The sequence below is a fragment of the Carcharodon carcharias genome, chromosome 3 (genome assembly GCF_017639515.1).
Source record: "Carcharodon carcharias isolate sCarCar2 chromosome 3, sCarCar2.pri, whole genome shotgun sequence".
Lineage (NCBI taxonomy): Eukaryota > Metazoa > Chordata > Chondrichthyes > Lamniformes > Lamnidae > Carcharodon > Carcharodon carcharias.
The window spans coordinates 222,855,241-222,873,178 of record NC_054469.1 but is presented as its reverse complement, the minus strand read 5'-3'; the positions used below and the strand labels follow the sequence as shown (position 1 = coordinate 222,873,178).

The 17,938-nt window shown below is 45.9% G+C and overlaps 1 protein-coding gene across 2 annotated transcripts in view; it reads left to right on the top strand.

The window, feature by feature from the left end:
- The window catches only part of drosha (drosha ribonuclease III), a 159,217-nt gene that overhangs the window by 34,604 nt on the left and 106,675 nt on the right, over positions 1–17,938 (top strand). For both annotated transcript variants that reach the window (XM_041184702.1, XM_041184701.1), the window contains exon 14: positions 3,462–3,586. In XM_041184702.1, coding sequence (XP_041040636.1) covers positions 3,462–3,586 — 125 coding nt within the window. The remainder of the gene's footprint in view (positions 1–3,461; positions 3,587–17,938) is intronic.

Below are 17,938 nucleotides of genomic sequence, written 5' to 3'. Positions count from 1 at the left end.
ACTTGGAATGAGTGGGTTGTCTTATGAGGATAGGTTGTGCAGGCTTGTATCCACCGGAGTTTTAGAAGAGTGAGGGATGCCTTGATTGAAGTATATAAGATCCTGAACGGTCTTGACAAAATGGACGTGGAAAGGATGTTTTACTCTTGTGGGTGAGTCCAGAACTAGAGGGCACTGTTTTAAAATTAGGGGTCGCCCTTTTAGGACAGAGGTGAGGAGAACTTTAATCTCTCAGGATTGTGGGACTTTGGAACGCTCTGGACGCGGGGTCACAGTATATTTTTAAGACAGAGGCAGATGGATTCTTGTTAGGGAAGAGAATCCAAGGTTATCAGAAGTAGACGGGAATGTGGAATTCGAAACACCTTACTGAATGGTGGAGTGGGCTTGAGGGGCCGAATGGCCTCCTCCTGCTATTTCTTATATTCTTATGTTAAAGATTGACTCTCAGAACAATACAAAGCTGGAATTTAGGCAAAGTATTGAGGCTGGCCAACACATTGAGTATCAACATGCAAATCCTTCCAACCCTCACAAATGTCAGGCGGTAAGAGCCAGAGAGATTCTTGGTAAGCCATGTGATAGAAAGAAAACTTTGATCATCTTTGATCATCTTTATCCATAACTCCGTGTAAAATTGCATGTTATCACAGCAACCCAGACTCTGAGTGAACTGTAAGTTGCCACCATGCAGCCAGAATGTTTAGTGGAGTGAAGCTGGATATGTACATGAGAGCGAAATGAATCAAAGGGTTTATTTTTAGGGTGGGATGAAGGAGGCTCTTGTGGAACTTAAACACCAGCAGAGACCTGCTGGGCTGAATGGCTTGTTTCTATGCTGCAAAATTCTTACGTAATTTGACAAACTCAAAATAATTCGACAAGAAGCTAATTAAATTACAAGACAGGGAAGCAGGTTGGAGACCTAATTAAAGCAGCTATGAGGAACAGGGAGCTAATATAAGCGCACAGTTGCAACACTGAATGTCTGTGAACATTTTGATTTGAAAATATTCCAATGAAGTATCTAGATTTTATTGCTTAAAGGTGTCACAGTGCTGTATAATGTGGCCAGTTTAATTTTGCCTTTCATTATCGTATCTGATGGCAAGACCTAAATAACTAAGGTCTTGGAGCAGACGCCAGACTGGTGAGGTACATGCTGTAGCTTGTGGATGCTGTCGCATGATGTTGCAGCCAGGAGTTTTAACATAAGAATTCTTAGCGAGCTGTTGTTCTGCTCTTGACATGCATTCAGCCAACCCAAATCGGCATGCGAGCCACATGATGTCTCTTGCCTTACTCGTTTCGTTGTGTCTGCGCTTTTGATGTGACTAATCACATCAAATATTCCAGTTGTTGGAGAAAATCGGTACATGTACGCTGCTGCCAAAGTACACTGCCCCTTATTTCTGCTTTAATTACTATCTTCTTGGGCCAGTAAGAATACAAATGCATTAGAAGCAGCTCGGAGAAGGTTCAATCGACTGATTCCTGGAATAAGGGTCTTATCTTATGAAGAAAAGTTGAACAGGCTGGGCCTGTATCCAGTGGAGTTGAGAAGAATAAGAGGCGATCTTACTGAAACATATCAGATCCTGAGGTGACTTGACAGGGTGGATGCTGAAAGGATGTTTCCCCTTGTGGGAGAGACTAGAACTAGGGAACGCAGTTTAAAAATAAGGAGTCTCCCATTTAAAACGAAGATGAGGAGAATTTTCTTCTCTTAGAGGGTTGTGAGTCTGGAACTCTCTGCCCCAGAGAGTGGTAGAGGCAGGATCGATGAATATTTTTGGGATAGATTCATGACTAACATGGGAATCAAAGGGTATCGGGAATGGGCAGGATAGTGAAGCTGAAGCCACAATCAGATCTTATTGAATGGTGGAGCAGGCTTGAGGGGCCAAATGGCCTACTCCTGCTCCTAGTTCATATGTTTGTATGTAAGAAGTTTTGATAAATTTGTTCGTGGGACTTAACAAAGAAGCTTCTAAATTAAAAGAAAATCTAAAATCTCCTGGACAGAAAAGGTCCCATATCTTGCAAGATCTAAAGCTCATTAGAAGTACAATTTGTTGCACACATTTCTGACAGGGGAATTCAGGAGAAACTTCTTTAACCAGAGGGTGGTTAGAATGTGGAACCCGCTATCACAAGGAGTAGTTGAGGTGAATAGTGGCAGTGCATTTAAGGGGAAGCTAGATAATTGTTTGAGGAAAGGAATGGAAGGATGTATTGATAGGTTTAGGTAAAGATGGGTTGGAGGAGACTCATGTGGCGTGTAAGTGCTAGCATGGATTTGCTGGGCTGAAATGCCTGTTCCTGTGCTGTAGATGCATTGTAATTTTATTCGCAAATCAATTGGGTAACAATAGTTTATCTTAAAATAAATCTGTTTATTAATGAAAATCTATTTGCAAGGACTTGCCTTTGAAATGTTGACTGTGGGTTTCTTACTTCAAATCTGGAGAGGCAATATATATATTTTAAAAAAAAGGTACAATCCTAAAGCAGGTTAAGGAGTAGAGGGCCAGGGTAGGGGGCGTAGATGTACACAAATCATTGGAGGTGGCAGGACAGGTTGAGACCATGGGCTTTATAATTAGAGACACAGAGTGCAAAGCAATAAAACAATGGGTCAGCTTCAACTGGAGTGTTATCTCCACTTTAGGAAGAGCATTAGAGAGGGCGCAGAAAAGATTTACAAGAATAGTTCCAGGGATGAGGGAAACAGATACAGAAAATGGTGGAAAAACTCAGCAGGCCTGACAGCACCTGTGGAGAGAGAAACAGAGTTGACGTGCCGAGTCCAGATGACTCTTCTTCAGACATATGGACCCGAAATGTCAACTATGTTACTCTCTCCACAGAGGCTGTCAGACTTGCTGAGGTTTTCCAGCATTTCCTCTGCTTGTTGCAGATTTCCGGCATCTGCAGTATTTTGCTTTTATCAGGGAGGAGGGACTTCAGTTACCAGGATAGTTTCAAGAAGCTGGGGACTTTCCCCATGGAGAAGAGAATTATGGAGAGGAGATTTGATAGCAATGTTCAAGATCAAGAGGGATCAGGACAGAGAATATAGGGAGAAACTGTTCCCATTGGAACCGAAGAACAGCATGACACAGATGTTTTTATGGGAAGAACAAAGCTTTGAATCAGTGCTTTTAAAAACAGGTTTTCTATCTGGGTAGCTTTTCATCTTAATCAATTTTATGCTTCTTTTTTTGCTTTCAAAAGACTCATATGTATATTTTCATTGGAGAGATTTGTGGGTAAAGCAGATACATGATTATCAAATATTTAAGTCCATTTGTTCAATAATCGAAAAGGCTATTTGAATTTGCTCACTTAGAGTCTGACCCCTGTAAGATCACTTAACTTGAACAGTTCCGGATATTACATAAATGTGTTCTTGTTTACCTGATCATTGTATAATTTTGAAACTTTTGATTTGTTTCCAGAAGCCTAGTTCTGTTCGTATTGACCAGTTGGACCGGGAACAGTTTAACCCCGAGGTCATTACATTTCCAATTATCGTTCACTTTGGCATACGGCCTGCTCAGCTCAGTTACGCTGGGGACCCACAGTAAGTTGAACTCTTCGCACTACCTCAACACACAGATGCAAAGTATTGCACATGCTGGAAATGATACCATCTGCTCCTTCCTTATTACTAGTAAAACCTCGGAGTACAAAAGCCAGGAGGTGGTGCTAAACTCTGTATAAAACATTAGTTCTGCTCCAACTGGAGTACTGTGTCCAACTCTGGGCACTGTATTCAGGAAGGATGTGACGGCTTTGAAGAGAGTATGGAGGAGATTTACTAGAGTGGTTCCAGGGATGAGGGATTACAGTTACTCCGAGAAGCTGGGGTCGTTTACATCAGAGCAGAGAAGACTAAGAGGAGATTTGATAGACGTGTTTAAAATTATGAAGGGTTCTGATGGGGTAAATTCAAGGAAACTTTTTCGCAAAGCTGAAGGGTCCATAACAAGTGAACAAAGATTCAAAGCATAAAAGCAAAAAACTGCGGATGCTGGAAATCCAAAACAAAAACAAAAACACCTGGAAAAACTCAGCAGGTCTGGCAGCATCTGCGGAGAGGAACACAGTTAACGTTTTGAGTCCGTATGACTTTTCAACAAAACTAAGGAAAAATAGAAAAGAGGTGAAATATAAGCTGGTTTAAGGGGGGTTGGGGTTAGGACAAGTAGAGCTGGATAGAGGGCCAGTGATAGGTGGAGATAACCAAAAGATGTCACAGACAAAAGGACAAAGAGGTGTTGAAGATGGTGATATGTGGGCATGAGAGCATTTGCCATTTCAACACTCCACCCTGCTCTCTTGCCCACATGTCTGTCCTTGGCCTGCTGCAATGTTCCAGTGAAGCTCAACGCAAACTGGAGGAACAGCACCTCATCTTCCGACTAGGCACTTTACAGCCTTCTGGACTGAATATTGAGTTCAACAATTTTAGATCATGAACTCTCTCCTCCATTCCCACCCCCTTTCCGATTTTCCCCCTCCTTTTTGTTTGTTCCAATAATTTATATAGATTTTTCTTTTCCCACCTATTTCCATTACCTTTAAATGTATTTCCATCCATTGTTTTATCTCTAACTTTTAGCCTTTTTTTGATTCCTTCACCCCACCCCACCCCCACTAGGACTATCTGTACCTTGCTTGTCCTGCTTTCTACCCTTAATTAGCACATTCCTTAGATAATATCACAATCTTCAATACCTCTTTGTCCTTTTGTCTGTGACATCTTTTGGTTATCTCCACCTATCACTGGCCCTCTATCCAGCTCTACTTGTCCCACCCCCCCACTTAAACCAGCTTATATTTCACCCCTTTTCTATTTCTCCTTAGTTCTGTTGAAGGGTCATTCGGACTCAACGTTAACTGTGTTCCTCTCTGCAGATGCTGCCAGACCTGCTGAGTTTTTCCAGGTGTTTTTGTTTTTGTTAAAGATTCAAAGCAATTGGCAAAAGAAGCAGAGGTAACACGAAAAAATTTATTTTTTTAATGCAACGAGTGGTTAAGATTTGGAATTTACTGCCTGGATGGTGGATACAGATTCATTTGTAGTTGTCAAGAGAATTGGATAAGTACTTGACGAAGAAAAAGAATGCAGGGCGATGGGGAAAGAGGGAGTGGGACGAACTGGATTGCTCTTCAAGAGAGCTGTCACTGACTCGATGGGCAGAACAATATCCTCCTGTGTTGTGCTGTTCCATGATTTCAATTACTCCCCACATCATGGCCAGGATTTTCCCCTCGGCGATTTGGGGGCGGGGCCCGGTCGCCGAGGGGAAAATGACGCGGGATGATGTCGGGAGGAACCCCCTGACGCCCTCCCGGTCCCTTTAAATCTTTAGGAAGGCGGGTGGACAGCGAAGTCAGCTGTCCGCCCGCCGACCTGTCAACGGCCAGTCGTGGCCACCGACAGGCCCATTAAGAGAATTAAAGGCCCTGCCCGGCCAAGCTTAAGGCCAGAGGCCCCGGCGGGCTTCTGATAATACGTGAAACTTACATCCACCGGCGGGATGAGGTTTCATTACCGTTTTGTAAAAATTTAATAAATTTTACGAACTTGTTACCGACACGTCCCATCTCGTGTGACGTTGTCACATGAGGGGGACGTGTGAATAATTTTAAAATGTCTCTATTTTTTGACTTTACTTACCTTTCAGTAAACTCCCTGAGACAGGACCTTGTCTCAGGGAGCAGTGCGCTCTTAGATAGATGGGGAATCCACTTCCCCCGCGCCCCCACCCCAGAACAGGAAGTGCATAGCGCTTCCTGTCAGGCAGTCCGCTGGGCGGGCCCACTCAAAATGGCGGCGGGCCCCGTCTTGGCGGTGGGGGTAGGCTGCCTGCTCGCCGCCGAGCCGGTGGGTCCCGCTCGCCCACCCAGGGCTAAGTTCTGCCCCACGTATTCAAATGAATGCAGGGGAGGTGGTGGGAATGTCATTGGATTAGCGACCCGGAGCCCCAGGCTAACGCTCTCGGGACATTGGGTTCAAATCCCACCACGGCAGCTGGTGGAATTCAAATCAAGTTAGTAAATCTGGAATTGAAAGCTAGTCAGTAATGGTGACCGTGGTAACTACCGTCGATTGTTGTAAAAACACATCTGGTTCACTAACGTCCTTTAGGGAAGGGAACCTGCTGTCCGACCCGTGACTCCAGACCCCCAGCAATGTGGTCGACTCTTAACTGCCCTCTGAAATGGCCAAGCAAGCCACTCAGTCCGGGGGCAATTAGGGACGGGCAACAAGCGCTGGCCTTGTTGGCGATGCCCACGCCCCCTGAAAGAATAAGAAAATAAACTCAATTCTCCCCACTCTCAGATTGCTCCCCCGAATACCCACCCAGTAGCGCCATGCTCCACAGTGTACCCGCACGTTAGCTGGGATTTTCCACTCCAGGCCTGAGGCCCATGGCGCGGACGGGAAGCCGGAATGTCTGGGCTGGTCTCGTTAATCGTGCAGCCGGGGTTTTCCGGCGTTTTACACGGCGGGAAGGGCAGGATGACCTGCGCCTCCCTGTCACCTCCGGGCAAGTCCCAGCTGTCAGCTCTCGTGGGATGGTCCACACCCGCCCCCCACCTCCCACAATTCCTGCCAGTGGTGGTGAGGTTGGGGGGGGAGGGGGGAATGATTCTGCCTATGTTACTGCCATCTTAGTGCTGCCAAACCCCAAGTCCTTCATTCCACCACTACCATACCCAGACCACGTGCCTAGAGTACCCTTCCTAGCATTCTATTGCTCTCAGTCCACAACACTTACCCTAGTTATTCCAGAACCTTCATTTACTCTGTCCTACCATGACCACCACTTGCCTCTGCATACAAACCCCAAGATAACTTCTCCCAGCCAATATCCCAAACGCACATTGCTCTCCTCTGTCAACGCTCTGTCATCACTACCTCTGCTTCCCACAAACTATCTTCCATCTATCTGTAATAGGTTCGCTGCCATCTCCTTCTGTATCCTGTGCTTTAGAAAATGGTGAGAAATGAAATGAGCTGTTAATAGTCTTCAAGAAACTGGCTTAGAGTCTCTGTGCAAATATGGACAAAAGGGAAGGTCGTGTTGGGTGGAAGGCAAGAGAGGTGAACTGACAAAAGGGTTGGCGGCCCAGGCGGCAGAATGATGAACAGCTACCATCCAAAAGCAAAAACGAGAAAAAAAAACCATGCAAAGGAAAGCACAAAACAAAATGTGGGCGGGTGTCACAATCTAAAATTGTGGTGTGTTGAGGTAGCGAAAGCTGTAAAGTGCGTAATCGAAAGCTGAGGTGTTGTTCCTTGACCTTGCATTGAGCTTCACTGGAGCACAGCGGCCGACCGAGGACTGGAAGGTCGGTGTGGGAGCAAGGTGGAAAATTAAAGTAACAGGTGCCCAGAAGCCCAGAGTCCCGTTTGTGAACTGAGCAGAGGTGTGCCGCAAAGCGGCCACCCACTCTGCATTTCGTCTCCCCAGTGTAGAGCAGACTGCAGTTTGAGCAGCGAATACGGTATACTAAACAGAGCAAAGTACGTGTAAACTGCTGCTTCCTCTGGAAGGATGGTTTAGGGCTTTGCTGAGGAGAGACGAGGTAAAAAGGCAGGTGTTGCATCTCCTGCACTTACATGGGAAAGGTGCTATGGGAAGGGGACGGGGTATTGAGGGTGATCAAGGCGTCGTGGAAGGAATGGTCCCTTCAGAATGGGAGGGGAGGATGGTGGAATTTAATTTTAATTAATAAATCTGGAATTGAAAGCTAGTCAGTAACGGTGACCATGACAACTATCATCGATTATTGTAAAAACACATCTGGTTCACTAACGTCCTTTAGGGAAGGAAATCTGCTGTCCGACATGTGACTCCAAACCCACAGCAATGGGGTTGACTCTTAACAGCCCACTGAAATGGCCGAGCGAGCCACTCAGTCCAGGGGCAATTAGAGGAAGATGTGTTTGTTGGTGGCGTCACGTTGGAGGTGTTAGAAGTCTCCCGCTCAAGTCTTTCTGTTGTCCTGGCCTCTGACTAACCTGCGCCAAGGAAATCTGGTGTGCACAGGCCCTCGGCGCTGGCCTTTGAATCAGAATGTAATTCAGGAGGGCAACTTCATCGATCATTCAGGCCATTTTCAGAGTGTTTTTGTAGGGGTTTTTTTGTGTTGGTGCCTGTGCTTTCATGAGCTTTTGTTCCAATTGTCCTCACTTTTTTTTTACATTAATGCTTCTATCATAATGGAGATGTAACTATGGATGAGGTAATTCTAACATTTAGCTTTTTATCAGAAAAGACACATGTACAAATTGGTGAAAGGTAAATTTTCTGGCTCCAGAAAATGCTTCAAATAAAAAGAAGTCAACTCTTTGAAAAGTATAAAGGCCTCGGAAAGGGCACAGAGGAGGGTCACCAGGGATGGGGAAGAGTTGGAAAAGTTCAGGCTGTTCTCTTTGGGGCAGAGAAGGTTGAGACGTGACCTCATAGAAGTTTTCAAGATGGTGAAAGGTTTTGCTAGAGGAAAACTATTCTCTCCAGGGAGTGGGTCAGTAACCAGAGGTCATAAGTTTAAAGTTATAGGCCAGAAATCCTGAGGGGAGGTAAAGGGAAATGTTCTCACTCAGAGAGTCACCAGGATCTGGAACGCTCGACCTGAAAAGGTGGGGGACCTGATTCCTCTGACAATTTTCAAATGGAGCTAGATAAGAATTTGAGGATGAAGAACTTACAAAAAGCTGGAGTGTGGGACTAAGTATGACTGCTCTTTCAAAGAGCCAGTACAGGCAACGTGGACTGAATGGCCTCCTCTATGAATCTTTTAATGATTTTACGGAACAAGTCTCCAAGGAAGAGCAGTATAGGTGAAATGTCTGAAATGTGAGGGTGCTAGAATGTTTGAGGATGAAGCAATTAAGATGGGCTGAATGGCCACCTTCATTGTTGATTATCTTGAGTTGGGTTTCCAAATGAGAATCAAAGTGAACTACAGAATTTTGCAGTATAGGTGAAGGCCATTCAGCCTACAGCAAGCACCATTCTAACTTAATTGTACGGTAACACAGAACTCAAGTATTGCTGAAAAAAAAGTCGAAGTTTTTTGTCTTGCACTCATCAGGACACTTTGCAAGAATACCAAATAGAAGGGGTAAACAAAAATTTATACCTAATGTGAAGAGGTTGATTGGTTCGTACATGGACTCTGGCAGAGGCATTGCCATGGAGAATGCATCAGTGAGGATGACTCACAGTTAACTGCCAAGCGTTGTTTGAAATTTAAATCCGGCAGCTTGAACCTGATTGGTCAAGGCATTACCCTGAGGAATGAGTTAGCGAATGGCTGTGACTTATTTTGTTTAACTGAAACAGGTGTGTTCTTTCTGCCCGCAAAGATCAGGGCCCTGTGTATGAATATATACAGCTTCCACTACTCACAAATGCACCACACTGCAAGCCCAACTGACAATCTTAAGTTGGTTCTCAGCGTAATTTTTAGCACACTGAGGATTATTTAGCAAATATTGTCCAATCACTGAATCACATCTAATGTTGGACACCGTGTTTTGTGTTTTGCAAGCATGGGCTGGTTGTCTACAGTTTGTACCTTGCCCGTTGTGAACAGCGGCTGGACATGCAGTTTGATATGATCCGCCAGTCGTTGGCACATGCAGCCTACATACCCAGCATGACACTGGCACTGAAACTCATACACCACATTACTCCTTTGTATGATGGGCAGAATGTCTTTTTGGCTTGATGGCAGCATCCTGTTAGTGGTGAATACCACTTGTGTTGCTAATGCAAAGTAGCAGCGTGAAACAGCTAGCTTCACCTGTTACTCAAATTTTTGAGATACCTTGCCCTTCCAGGGTAATCTGAGGTAGATTGGGCACTTTTCATGGTTGAAATTGACGGCCTTAGGCCCATTCATAAGTTTGCGCAATATACAGTGTGACATGATCTGATCAGGGTAGCCATTATCCTGCAGGATGTCTTTGATGTTCCCTATTTCAGCTTTTCTGTAAGGTGAGAAAATGGCTTGGGCCCTACTTACGAGGTTACCAATCTTATAGCGTGTGGAACTGTAAGAATCCCACTGCATATATTGACCAGTGAAGGTAGGCTTGCAGTAGACTCTGGTAGAGAATCTTCTGGCAGATTTCCCAACTAGTATGTCAAGGAAGGGGAGTTAATTTGACTGCTCCATTTCATAGGTGAATTTGAGCACAGCATAGAGTCCGTTAAAACATGTAAGGAAATTATTACATTGAGCTGCAGATTTAAACAAAGTAAATGTATCACCAACATATCGGAAATATGCGAGGGATAGGAAGTTATGTGTCATTCCATCAAAGACATGTTTCTCATGGAACCCAACCCAAACTGTGGCTACAAGAGCAGGTCAGAGGCTAGGAATCCCTCGGCGAGTAACTCGCCTCCGGACTCCCCAAAGCCTGTCCACCATCTACAGGGCACAAGTCAGGAGTGTGATGGAATACTCCCCACTTGCCTGGATGAGTGCAGCTCCCACAACACTCAAGAAGCTTGACACCGTCCAGGACAAAGCAGCCCACTTGATTGGCACCCCATCCACAAACATTCACTCCCTCCACCACCGACACACAATAGCAGCAGTGTGTACCATCTACAAGATGCACTGCAGGAATTCACCAAGGCTCCTGAGACTGCACCTTCCAAACCCATGACCACTACCACCTAGAAGGACAAGGGCAGCAGATAAATGGGAACACCACCACCTGGAAGTTCCCCTCCAAGTCACTCACCATCCTGACTTGGAAATATATCGCCGTTCCTTCACTGTTGCTGGGTCAAAATCCTGGAACTCCCTTCCTAACAGCACTGTGGGTGTACCTACACTACTGGGACTGCAGCAGATCAAGAAGGTGGCTCACCACCACCTTCTCAAGGGCAATTAGGGATGGGCAATAAATGCTGGCCCAGCCAGCGAAGCCCACAACCCATGAATGAATAAAAGATGATGCCTACATGGCCCATGTGGACCATAGCTCATTATGGATGGATCCACTTAGTCCAATTCTTTCCCCACCTATCTATTATTATCTTTTAGTAAAAATGTCTGCCCCTACCTTCAAAATTCACTTCACACTGTCACAATTTTTGGTCACTCTTCTGATACCAACATTTTGAATCAAAAAAGGGATTGTGCACCTTAACCAACAAATTAGCAGAGGAGCAAGCTCTCTGCATGAAGTTCTGTGGGGGAGCTCCTGATTGTAGGCGATAACGTCTGTGGTTAATCCTCAGATATCAAGATTAAAACAACTGAAGACACCTTTATAACCTAGCTGCCCTGTCCTAATGTCTCCCCTACATAGTTCGGATTCCAATCTTGTCTGATAATGCCCCTGTGAAGCACCTTGGTATGTTTTATTACAATAAAGGTGCTATATAAATGCAAGTTGTTGTTGTCAGAAACTGGAAGAAACCCTGGGGAAATGCACCCTCTTCGTTTGGGTACGACATTCCTGTCCATTTGTAGTGATGCACCCTTTGTAGCCACATTTTGTAACATATTTGATGTATTTTGCATTCATATACCTTTGATTTGAGTTCCTTCATTCCAAATTTCTGCAATGATAAGAAAACCTACTAGAATCATGGAATCTAGAATGGCAGCAGCACAGAAGGAGGCTACTCGGCCCATTGTGTCTGTGCCGGCTGTCTGCAAGAGCCAGTCCCACTGCTCTGTGTAGCCCTGCAAATTTCTTTGCCTTCTGGTGTTTATCCACTAAATCTGCCTCCACCACACTCCCAGGCAGTGCATCCCAGATCCTAACCACTCGCTGGGTGACAAGTTTTTCCTCATAGGGTCTCTGGTTCCTCTGCCGACCGTCCCAAACCAGTGTCCTCTGGTCCCCGGCCCTTCCACCAGTGGGAACAGTCTCTCTCTATCTACTCTGCCTGGACCTCTCATGATTTTGAACAGCTCCACTAAATCTTGTCTCGACTGCCTCTCCTCCAAGGAAACAACCCCGGCTTCCCACCTATCCCTGTATCCCTGTAAGAGAAGCCCCTCAACCCTGGAATCACTCTCCGAGCTTTTTTTTTTGCATCCTCTCTAAAGCCTTCGTGTTCTCCTTAAAACGTAGCGTCCGGAAAGGAACAGAATGTGCTATTTTACCCCAATTTTCAATATTTTTCATTTTTGGGATTGTTGCTATGTGGCTGTGTCTTGCTGCTATTATTATCCAAAATGTTGTGTGTGACAACTAACAATGTGTACAAAAATAGCCAATTAACTTGCCCTCCTCTGCCTCACTACTTATTGCCCTCAACCGAGAAAGGTTCCCAAACTAATATTTTTTTTTGAGTCTTTAGATTCATCGGGCCTTTTTTTTTCCCCTATTTAGACTCTTCCCACATTCTCTGTACTGAATAGATGAACATCCCGTGCAGTAGAAACTCCTCTTGCAGATATAAAAACAAAAAACTGCGGATGCTGGAAATCCAAAACAAAAACAGGATTACCTGGAAAAACTCAGCAGGTCTGGCAGCATCGGCGGAGAAGAAAACAGTTGACGTTTCGAGTCCTCATGACCCTTCGACAGAACTCTGAAACGTCAACTCTTTTCTTCTCCGCCGATGCTGCCAGACCTGCTGAGTTTTTCCAGGTAATCCTGTTTTTGTTCTCCTCTTCCAGATGTTCACTCCGCAGTGCCACCTGCTCCCATGTGGTGACGCACCGGCTATTAGTCTCCTGGCTGTGAAAGATGGAACGGCAAAAGGCTTCTAATGTTAAATAAAAGCATCAAAATGAATTTAAACAAATCAAGCAGCTGCACGATTTGCTTTCGATTTTTAACTCCTCGTTGGATTTTGTCGGCGTTTCCGTCGCCCTTTTACTCACTCGTTTGTGGGAGGGGGAGCGCCCTTGGCAAGGTCAGCATTTGCTGCCCGTCTATAATTGCCCTTGAAGAGGCTGTGTTTAATTTATCCCTTGCTTTGTTAATTTGGTTTAATTGTTTGACTCCCAAAAGAGGTATAATTGCCCCTTGAGACGGTGGTGGGTGAGCTCCCTACTTGCACCGCTGCAGTCCACGTGGTGCAGGTACACCCACAGTGCTGTTGGGGAGGGAGTTCCCGGGTTTTGCTACGGGGATATGGTTCCAGGTCAGGGTGGTGTGTGGTTTGGAGGGAGTCTTGCAGCTGACGGAGTTTTTTATGCATCTGCCGCCCTCGTCCTTCCAGGTGGCAGAGCTCACGGTTGGGGAAGGTGCTGCTGGAGGAGCCACTGCATGCCGGTGACGGAGGGCGTGAGTAGAGTAGAGACAACGCGTATATCCTCTTAAACCCCCTTAACCATGCCAGCCAGCGGAACAAAATTGCAAATCTCTGAAGTAAATGATTCTTAATGGCTAAGATTCTGCTGTGGCCTAAGGAGCTGACAGAAAGTGAATCTATAGGCAGAGAAAAAGGGAAACAAATTTGAGGAAGTTAAAGGCTTGCAACAGACATTAACGTGCGGGAGGTGACGAGTCTCCACCGATGCTGCCAGACCTGCTGAGTTTTTCCAGGTAATTCTGTTTTTGTTTTTGTTTTGGATTTCCAGCATCCGCAGTTTTTTTGTTTTTAGCTTTCTTTGTAGTCCACTTTCAAAAGAACCTGTGTTCGAGGCAGCCTTTCAGTTCACAACTTCACCCCATGGTGGCAGTAGCGTCACAGGAAGCTCAAAGAAACATTTTTGTATTGGGGTGAACGGTGATGATTTCCAGGCAGCAACCCAGCATTAAAGGTGATTTGACAGAACACTGTATACACTTCATCAGGGGAACTTATGATACTTTATGAACTCCCACCCCACCCCCACCCCCTTCAAACTTCACCCCTCCACCACCAACCCCCCCCACCTTCTTGTATTATTTTCTTGAACCCTATTTCCCTCCATCAGCATCCACCATGAATAATGTTGTTCGCATAATTCCCATTACGAACAAGTAGTTTGTTCCAATCCAATTTTTTTTGCCCTGTTTAGAAGTTGGTGCTCTCTAATGAATCAAATCCGCTACCAACTGAATTTCAATAAAACTAGCTAAATGCTCCGACTGTGTGTAGTTTCTGCTGAGCTGCTTTATCATGTTTAATGAAAGTCACAGAGAGTCACACAGTTGCTATGGCAGGGGAGGAGGCTATTCGGCCCATCGTGTCTGCACTGGCTCTCCAAGTGAGCATCATGACTTAGTGCCATTCTCCTGCCTTTTCCCTGTATCCTCACACATTGTTTCTATTCAAATAATCATCTAGCGCCCTCTTTTTTTTTGGAAGCAGTAAGCTCTTGGTTTGAAACCTTTATTCCGTTTACCCTGAACGTTGCGTGACTAATGTTACAAACACCTGTGTATATATAAGTAGCAGCATGATCCTAGCAAAGTATCCCAGGCGTCCCTCAGGCACACTATACAGCAAAGTTAGGCACCGAGGTACAAGGCGTTATTTGGATATCTGACCAAAAGCAAGGTCAAAGAGGTAGGTTTAAGGAGCGTCTTAATGAAGCAGCGAGAGGTAGAGAGTCGGAGAGGTTTAGGAGTGGATTTCAGAGTTTAGTTGGGGCCCAAGCAGCTGAAGGCCTGATGGAGCAATTAAAATCGGGGATGCTCAAGAAGCCAGAATTGGAGAAGAGCTGATATCCCGGACCATTATGGGACTGCAGGAGGTGATATAGTTGGAGGGTGGGGGTGGGCGAGGCCATGGAGGGATTTGAAAAGAGGTGTGAGACTTTCAAAACCACGGCATTGCAGGACTTGAGGCATATTGCTTTACCTGTGAGGTTTCCGTTACAAATATCCTCATTACTCTGATGGACAACCACTGATTTTTATATGACTTTCTCCTCAAAGTGTTGGAGTTATCAGTAGTACCATATTCACATTTCTGAGTTTTTAGTCTAGTGGTTGAAAAGACCTGGAATTCCCATTGTGTGCAACCTACATAACCTAGCTCACACACACAAGAGGCAGCTTTTATCTGTTTTTGTTGCAACGGTGCTCATCTCACTGGCTCCCTCACAGTGCACAGATTGCAGCCAGATCTTGTTGGCTTCTCCCTGCTCCCTCTGCCCCACAACAAGCTGCCACTAATCATTCTAAACCCAGCTGCTTGTTCCCTGCTACCCTTCCCTCTGCTGTCGCTAATCAAAGGCTCAACTTGCTGCTCTACCCAGCTGTCCGACTACCCTGACCAACATTGCTAAGTTGTGCTATCGAGTTTTTTGCTTGCCAATGATGCATACCTGTTTCGACTGGGAGCCTTGCACGCTTTGATTTTGAGACCCCAGTGGTTCCATGTCTAGTTTCTCAGTGCATTCCTCAGTAATCTGGCACTCGAGCCAATTTATGCACAAGTTACCTCTGTCTGCTAGTTGATGAGTTCCTATCAGTGCTGTTGCTGCAGATATACTTTGTTCTTCTATTGGACTGCTATAAAAATGTGCGGTGTAAGTAAATAAACTCCCAAGATTAAACACAGTACCTGGTAAAGGAGTCAATGCCTTGTTAGCTGATGGTACACAGACTAGGGGGACACAGATTTAAAGTTTCGGGCGAGAGATGGCGGGGGGAGTGGGGAGGGAGTGAGGAAGAACTTTTTTTTCCCACAGCGAATGGTAATTTGGAACTCGCTGCCTGTGAAGGTGATGGAAGCGGAGCCAATGAATGGGTTCAAAAGGAAATTGGATGGGCATTTGAGGGAAATAAACTTGCAGGGCTATAGGGATAGAGCGGGGCAAATGAGACCGACTAGGTTGCTCTATAGAGAGTCAGCATGGACTCAATGGGCTGAATGGCCTCCCCCTGTGTTGGAATGACTGTAATAATATTGTAGAATATCACTTCTGAAAGTTGGGAAATAAAATTTGAGGATTTAAAGTGAGCAGCTTAGTTTTTGACAGAACACTGACCTACCATCAATGCTAGTTAAATGAATGAATTAGTTTTGCTCCCTTGCCAGTGGGCGTTCCACACAAAGTTCTCCCTGTAACCACCCTGCTGAATAATATTTTTTGCCAAACTTGTAAAGGTGGGACTTGAGGAGAGGGGCTGGATATTACTAATTGTACAACTCATCCATTTTATTCCTCTGTCCTATAGCCGATGTGTGCAGCTGCCCTTTAACTGTTTAACCGGCAATGGCCTGACTTGTTCAGATTATCACAGGACCACTTAAAATGTTAAATGTGCCTTTCTAACTCCCGGCACTGTCAGAAAACTGTAAATAAAGCAGTAGACCCCATGACCACGATCATCTTTCTGCAAAATGCTAGCAACTAAAGGGTACTTTTTTTTTCAGCCAAATTGATAGAGTGCTAGCCACAGATTCTGGAATATGGAAGCAGACTCAGTCCTTGGGACCATAAGGAGAAACATTATTCCTAGACACAGTGAGGCTGTAGTTAAATTTGCCCACGTCCCCTACAACAACTCTTAATTTAAGGAAGTGAGGTTCTGGACGATGCCAGTATCTCTGCGCACCCTAACTACCGCAATGCATTTTACATGTAATAGATTTAGCTGGAGAACACTGTTCGGTTTATTCAGTCATCTTGCAAAACCATAAGAGCACAAGAAATAGGAGCTGGAGTAGGCCATTCGGCCCCTCGAGCCTGCTCCCTCATTCAGTAAGATCATGGCTGATCCACCTCCATTCCACTTTCCTGCACTATCCCCCCATCACTTTATTCCCCCGGTGCTCGAAGATCTATTAATCTCAGGCTTGAATACGCTCAGTAACTGAGCGTCTGCAGCTCTCTGAGGTAGAGAATTCCAGACTCTCAACCCTCTGAGTGAAGAAATTTCTCTTCATCTCAGTCCTAAATGGTTGACCCCTTATCCTAAGACTATGACCCCCCTCGCTCTAGACTGGGTGAACAAGGTGAAACAGCTTCTCAGCATCAAGCTTGTCAAGCTTTGCTTAAGAATTTTAAACATTTTAATGGGATCTCCTCTGATTCTTCTAAACTCCAGAGAGAATAGGCCCTTTCTACTCGAACTTTCTTAATTGGATAGTCCTCTCATCCCAGGAATCAATCCAACGAACCTTCATTGCCCCTTCTCTAAGGCAGGTGTAACCTTCCCCAGTACGGAGATCAAAACTGTACACGGTACTCTGGATGTGGGGTGGAATTTAATGCCCTCCCCGTGGTGAATTTGGTGGGTGGGTGGGGGTCATTTAATCGGTTGGGAGGGCGGCAGGTAGGGACCCTGCCACCTTCATATCTCTGCCCCGATTAAGTCCCTGGCACTAAGGCCTGTGTATGGCCTTCCCATCCCACTGCCAACTGAGGCCCTTAAATAGGCAATTAATGCCCACTCAAGGCCCTCATCCTGTCGCCACTGACATTGACCCAGCAATAGGTAAGGGCCTTGCCGTGCAGGAAGCTGGAAAAGCAAACCAGTGTGGGCCTGCTGGCCAGCTCCCCGTGGAGACCCCTCAGTCCAAGGCAATCAGTGCCTGATTGAGGGATCCAGCTTTGGGAGGCGGGTTTGAGGGGTGCGCTGAGAGCTACTCCCCTGCCCGTGCTATCGATTCCTCCATCCCCCATGACCCTTATCCCATGACCCCTCGGTCCCCCCCCGCCCCCCCCCCGTCTGGTTCACCTGTGCCTGGGCCCTCCCTCGACTTGAGGTCTCAGGCAGGTGTAGTACCGGCCGCAGCCACCGCCTCCCTGATGGCACTGCGGAGTGCAGAAGCGCTGCCTGCCTCCGATCGGCTGGCAACTCTCGCAGACGGATATCCACCACCCCTCCCCCCCACTCCCAACCAGGTCCTTGACCCTTGGGGGTAGGCCTGCCGCTAACCTGTTAAGTGCCTGGGTGCTGCAAGGTGTAGCGGGCCTCCACAAAATAAAAGAAGCAATGCAGGGGCTCTTGCTGGCTCTCCAGCTGATGGCCAAGACCCCCATCACT